Consider the following 6,757-nt stretch of genomic DNA (forward strand, 5'->3'; position numbering starts at 1 on the left):
CTCACCCATCAGGTTCTGCCTTTCCTCCTTCTTCCGAGCCTTCTGCTTGGCCTCCAGCCGCACCACGGACAGGGCCGGCCCCACGGTGGGGCTGGGCAGGGCGCTGGCTGCGAAGCGGGCCAGTAGGCCCAGCCCGCTCTCCTCTAGGCCTGGTGACAGGGCCCGCTCCCGGGGCCCTAGCCTATAATAGGCACCAGCCTCGTCCTCCTCTTCCTCCTCCTCGAGCTCCGGGTCCTGCTCCTCCTCCTCCTCCTCCTCGGAGCTCTCATCTGGTGCAGAAAACAGGGACCAAGTCAGAGTCAGGTCCTTGGCGCACGGCGCCACCCACCACCACCCAGGTCAGCACGGCCACCCGGCATGGCATCAACATGGGGGGTGGGGGGCCACGGCGCCCAGCTCCTCCCCAGGGGCAGCTGGGGAGTGGCCCAGCTGGGCAGCATCTCCCCACCCCCCACCCCCGTGTCCCCTCCATCCCATCACATAGCGCCCAGAGACGGCAGCGGCTGTGGGTATCCTAGTGGCCTTCTGTCAGGGGGATCCCGACCTGCACCTCTGCTGGGGCGGGGACAGACACACGGACAAGGACTGGAGACAGCTTCCTCCACGGTCTCACACGCACACACGCGCCCCGACACACAACACAAAGGCTGAGAAGGAGGTAGGAGAGGAGGAGAGAGGAGGCAGAGGGATGGGGGAGGAGGGGTAGTGGGAGGGGCCCTCAGGGTGCAGCTGGGGGTGCCGGGTATGGGTGCACTTGAAGGAGCTGGAGCCCCAGAGGCAGGTGGCAGGAGAAGGTGGAGTTGGTCTCTTCTGGGGGTGGGGGTGAGGGGGCAAGTGGCAAAACCCGTGGTTCCCAGCAGCATGCCCAGACGAGGAGAGCCTAACTAAGCCACTGCCCCCCAGTCCCCCTAAGAACCCACCGCCCTGAGTCTATTCCAACTCATTCACAGCCCACTGAGGGGCCAGAGGAGCACTTTGTCTGCAAAGACCACCAATCTTTACAGGGGCAGATCGGCTGCCTCATCTCTCTGCTGAGCGGCGGACCTTGCAGTTAGCAGTACCACCAGGCTGCCTTACACAGCTACGGGGAGGGCTCAGAGCAGCCCGTGTGCCGCAGACTCCATGGGGATCACAAAGAAAAGGGGCCACTAAAAAGCCCTGTGCTCTCCCCACTACCAGACGAGCTGCAGGTCAGGCTGGCTGTCCTGCTTGTCCAGCACCCCCGCCCTCAAAAAAAAACCACTGCCTTTTCATTAATTCTGGCTCGCCGTGACCCCAGGTGTCACAGGGCAGACCTGTGCTCCATGACATTGCCCTGGTGGTCATCTTATTGGTCGTCAGCCAGGCCTTTATTTTGTGGCACTACTAGGTGGTTCGAACCACCAGCATTTAGGAGCGCACCACTTGGGGACCTAGCTGACTCACCATGAGCCAATGGAGCAGAGCAGACCTGCCCTGGGGTGGTTTCTGAAGCTGTGAGCTCTTTACAGAAGCAAACTGCCTCCTCCCCCCCAGCAACAGGTGGGTTTGAACTATTGCCTTTTTTGGTTCGCAGCCCAGTACGTACTGCCCCCAGTGCAACCAGAGCTCCTCGGCTAAGCCACACACCCCAAAACCCACTGCCATCGAGTCGATGCCGACTCGCAACAACGGGACAGGGCGGAACTGCCCCCATGGGTTTCCGAAGCTGCACTTCTTTACAGGAGCAGACAGCCTTGTCTCTCTCCCTCAGACGGGCTGACAGGGCTCCAACTCACTAGCAACAAGGTCCCTGCTTACACATCCCTCTCCAGCCTCGAGGTGATGCTAGCTCGCAGCAGCCCTGGGGCAGAGTAGAGCTGAGCTCTGCAGGAACAGCAAGCCCCATCTTTCTCCTGAGGAGTGGTTTCGAACTGCTGACCTTGTGGTTTGCAGCCCAACACATAACCACTGGGTTACGTGGGCGCACATGTGTGTGCATGTGCATGCGACGGGGGCTGATCCTTCTTCCTTCACTAGATTGTACTTACTCACAGCTAAAGGAGAAAATAATGATCCCTCCCTAAAAAGCTTTCACAAAAAATAAGAAGGGGCCCGAGTGCTAAGTGTACACAGTCACCCCACTTTCTTCTGGGGATCCCATCTGTCTCAATCTGGTGAGCTATGGAGGGGCAGGCTTCTCCTTGGCCTTGGGGACCTAACTCCATGAACCTAGTGGGGGGGCGGGGGGAGCTTTCTACTGAGAAGCCAAACCCATCGTCAAAACTAAGCAGCTGTTTTGGGCAGCAGTGCAATTCTGAGCTGATGCAGGCAGGTGGCCTCAGGATACCTCTGAGAGGCCAAGGCAGCGTTGTCTGTTCCAGGTGGCCTGAGTAGGGACACTGCTGGGGGGGGAGGGGGGGGGGCCGCAAGGACCCAGCCCACTGGACTCAGGAGGGTCCAAGTCCACATTCTCCTGCTGCCTGTGAGGACACCCGTGAGGGCAGGGTCCTGTGGGTGTGCCCAGCTCCCGAGGAAGCCAGGGTCCCTGCTGTGATGAAGCTGGGTTACAATTGGGGGAGGGTGATAGAGGGGAAGAGGCGTAGGGAGGGGGTCTGTTAGGAGGAGCACGAAGCAGGAAGGGGCAAGGTCCCCGAGCAATGGATGGCACAGGATGGGGAGGCCAGCAGGCAGGCAGACAGTGCACACGTGCGATCCGGTCACATGGCGACGTCACTGGTTCGTCTCCGGCCAGCGGGCCACAGCAGCAAAGCAGGCTAGGTGTGGGCAGACTCCCCACAGCACCTGGATAGCCCCCCACCACCACCCCGCCACCATTCCCCCAGGGCCTGGCCAATTGAGGAAGGGGTAAGGACTGGCTGGGGTGGAGTAGGAGCTGGACCTGTGGTCCCAGAGTTACCCTGCTTACCCGGCTGCTCAGGGGTGGAGACGCCAGCCTCTAGGAATCGTGGGGGAGGGGAGGGAAAAGGCTGGCTCCGGCCCCAGAACATTCAAATATGGGCAAGGTTCTGAGACTTGGGCAGGGGGGACGCCCCATCCCAGCACCTCCAGACGGGAGGTAAAAGCCAAAAAAGGGAAGTGATTTCCGCAAAGTGGAGGAGCAACAAGCTCCCCCAGGCGGCTTCTGGGCCGGAGCCAGTGTCTGCAGGAGCAGAGAGAGAGGCTGCCGGGTCGCAGAATCACCCGGGGGCTGGAGTTAGCCCGGGGCTGGCAAAAAGCATGGGCCCAGCACCCACACAGGGAAAGGCGGGGAAGGGATGGTGCTTTGGTTGTGTCTGTTCTTGGTGGGGGCCAGTTTCTGAATCTTGGAGGCCCCCAAGATTGTGGGCTTGGCTGTTGGGACATCGGTTTGGGTTCTCCCCAGGCCTAAGGAACTCCACAGTGACCTCCTGCTGCCATACCCAGTGGGGCGCACCCCGAGGAGGGGAGGTGGAGAGGGGACAGAAAGAGAGAAGGGTTTTGCCTACCTACGGGAGCAGCGAGCCGGGCTGGGGCTCAAACTCGGGGCCCTGCTGCGCTGTCTGCCTACTCCCAGCCTCCACTTTGCGTCCAGAGTGCAGCGTGAGAGCAAATGCAAGAGACCGAAACAGACATTCAAAGCATCATGGGTAGGGGTCAAGGGTGAAGGGATGGGCAAGCTGCTGGGGAGAAGCAGACACACTCAAAGGGTTTTAGTACTGGGTGGTCAGTGAGGCCCTATTACCCAAATATCCCTTTGCAAGGCAGGACCAGAGGTCTGTTTGTAGCAGGAGGGAAGGGGGGCAATGTAGGGGGCAACCAAGTCAGCGTCTCGAGCCAGGGGGCCTCATCCTCGTCCCCCCTCCCCAATCCCTCCTCCCTCTGTTCCTGGATCTAGGCTCCCAGGTGGACAGGGGCCCTGTGTCCTGGTGGGGAGCTCTCAACTCCCTCTACCACTTTTTCCTAACACTGGGAGGGAGGTTGGGGCTGGAGAGAGCAGGGAACATTGACTTCAAAGTTGGGATAGCTGCACTTCAGCAGAAGGGCATAAAATGGGGGCTTAATCCCAGGCTTTAGGGGGTGAGGGGACAAGGGAAAATGGGTACGCTTGGAACCCGAACAAAGTTGGGAGGAAGGTTGGCAACCTAGAGCGCTTGGCCCCTGGCATCCCAGCAAGCAGGCTGGCAGACGTGAAGCCACGGCGTCTGGCAGTGCTGGGCATTTCTTGGTCACCTGCGTGGGTCTCCACCAGTTTGAGGGGAGGTGTGGGAAGGGAGCCCAGGCCTAGGAGACAAGGCTGGAAAACAGGGCCAAGCCATGCCAGGGAGCCCAAGGGCATGTGGCCCAAGCGAATTTGCATCCAGGTGTGTCAGGAGCCCCCACCCCCCATCCAGAACCTGGGTCAGTTTGGCTCTGGGGAGTCCCCTGGGTCCTGCTGGGGCCCTGCCCTGAAACATACCCTACGACCGAGGGTGACCTGCTTCCCAGGAGTCATGTGCTCCCCCTCGTTGGGACCCCCAAATTCCATTTCTGGTATTAGAAGGCAGAGCCAGGAGGGCCTCAGGGCTCCCCAAGGTCAGCCCTCTCTCTCTCTCTTTTTTAATAAGGGATGCAACGGAGGCCCCCTGGCTGAGGCGGATTTGCGGAGGACCAGTCCGGCCCTCTCCCCAAAGTCCACCCCGTGGCCCCTCAGCACGGCTGGGAAGCCAGCGCCTTCTCACCTAACCAAACACGGGGGACATGTCCAACTGTCCTGCCCCTGCCCTGCCCTGCACCCCTCCCTTGGAATAGAAACACACAAGTGTTGGTGGATCAGTCGTTCTAACCGGTGCTGGGGAGACGAGGTCAGCGCTGACAAAACTAAAAAGACAAGTACAAACAGCTCCAGGGATTAAAAAAAATAAATTTCAAAAAGAGGCAAAAAGCAAAGGATGATGTTGGAGGTGAAAGCGGTTGCCTTTCATCCTGCAAGATGAGATGGATGGCGACAGCTACCAGGGATATTTGAATAATAGAGCAAGCGGGAGGCTGCGTTAATCCCACCACTACTCCTTGGGGGTGGGGGGGGAGAGGAAGGGGGGGCTGGGGGAGGGGGAGGGGGAGGAACAAAATGAAGGGTAAGCATCAACCTAATTGTCTAGTAAAAGACACGGCAAGAGAGACAAGGCACACGGGTTTAGTTAAAAATGAACTCGATATGTTTAATAAAGCTCAGCATTACCAAAAATCGCGGTACAGACATCAAGTCACACGCCCACACGACAGAATTCTTTACAAAATGTTCCTCGGGAACCTCCAACCGGGCCGCCCGTGCCAAAAGAGCACCCAACCCAAGCCTGTGGTCCAGGTGGCAAAAGGCAGGAAAGAAAGGGCTTGGAGAGGTGGGGTGGGGGCGGGACGGGAGGGCAGAGGGGAGGGCGAGTGGAGAAAGGTGGAGACTAGGAACGGGTCGGTGTAAAAGCTCCAAGAGAGCTGGCCAGGGATATCGTCACAATGATATAAGTACAAATCAAAAGCAAACAAAAAAGAAAAAATAATAGTAATAATTAGGTGGATAAGGCAGGCTACGCTGCCAAGAACCAAGATGGCCGCCCTTCCTGTGGCCATCCAAGATGGACGACCTCAGCGGCTGCCATCTCTCATGTGGGCATGCTCTCTCCATCTCTCACTCACCTGCTCGCGCTCTCACTCGCTCGCGCTCTCTCACATGCTCTCTCTCTCTCTCTCACTATAAAACACGGAGGGTGTGGTGTGTTCTGCGCTAGTAACCTTGGTCCATCGAGTCCTCGGACGAGTCACTGGAGGAGGAGCGCACATCGGCCTCTCGAAGCAGCAAACAAAACGGCTGCTTCCTGGTGGCGGCCGGCTTGGGTTTCAGAGTGCGGGCAGCCACCAGACCCCGCTTGGTGAGCTTGGGGCCTCCGGCTGACTTGCTGTTCTTGGCCACCATGCCACACAGAAGGGAGGATGTCAGTTTGGAGCTGGAGGGGCCTTGGGCTGACCACTCGTCCTTCAGGAAATGCTCGTCCTCAGAGTCGGTATCTGTGGTCAAAGCAGTGTGTAACAGAGGTGAGTCACAGACACTGGGGCGGGCGGGGGCTGAGGGTCTTTGACTTTATTGTTGTTCGTGGTTTGGGGACTATACTGGTGCCGGCCAGAGTGGAGAGGTTCAGGTGCCTGGTGGCCGAGGGCAAAGGCTTGGCTGGTCCACCGGCCCTGCTCCCTAGCTGGGGTCGCCTGCCTTCCCCTGCGGAGGCCTGCAAGTCACAGGCCGCACGACGCTGCTCTGTGTCCTGTGCTTGGAGCTGGCCCTGTTCCACCCTGGATGTTGCCAGCCTAATCCCCCCAAGCAAACACCAGCGGAGAGGCAGTCACTGCTGGTCCCCTCTAATCCCCAGGATTATGCCCAGCCCATGGGCACCTTTTGGGGAAGGACATAACCCAGTAGGAAAAGAACTCAACATAGCTCTTCTCCCCCAAATAAGGCACCCAGTGGCAAGCTGGTGCTGCCTCACTCAGACTCCTTGGTCAATGGGGGCTCCTTGCTAGCTTGACAATGGCTGTGGTGAGAGCATTTACCCCCAGGCAAGTGGTAGAGGATTACAAACCAGGGAAGTCTTCTCCAAGCAGCTCTTCAGCTGCTGGCTTCCCTGACCCTTAACTCTTGGGCCTAACTACATGGCCGAGGCCCCAAGTTTTCAAGCTTTCCTTCCAGAAAGCCAAGCGGCTTTGGGGAGGGCCAACCCCACCCCCTACACACTCACATCGCTGTGTTCTACACGCTGGGTAGACAGAGAAGCCTGCACTGGAACAAAGGGCT

At 58.9% G+C, this 6,757-nt stretch overlaps 1 protein-coding gene across 1 annotated transcript in view; it reads right to left on the bottom strand.

Annotated features, from left to right (window-relative positions):
• The window catches only part of TNRC18 (trinucleotide repeat containing 18), a 91,241-nt gene that overhangs the window by 26,331 nt on the left and 58,153 nt on the right, over positions 1 to 6,757 (bottom strand). The window contains exons 17-18 of the mRNA XM_045284383.1: positions 5,707 to 5,979; positions 6 to 269 (exon numbers count right to left, since the gene is read on the bottom strand). Of these exons, the coding sequence (XP_045140318.1) occupies positions 6 to 269; positions 5,707 to 5,979 (537 nt within the window). The remainder of the gene's footprint in view (positions 1 to 5; positions 270 to 5,706; positions 5,980 to 6,757) is intronic.

This window comes from Echinops telfairi, unplaced genomic scaffold (assembly GCF_000313985.2).
Source record: "Echinops telfairi isolate 266 unplaced genomic scaffold, ASM31398v2 ScPeMD7_5;HRSCAF=22, whole genome shotgun sequence".
Lineage (NCBI taxonomy): Eukaryota > Metazoa > Chordata > Mammalia > Afrosoricida > Tenrecidae > Echinops > Echinops telfairi.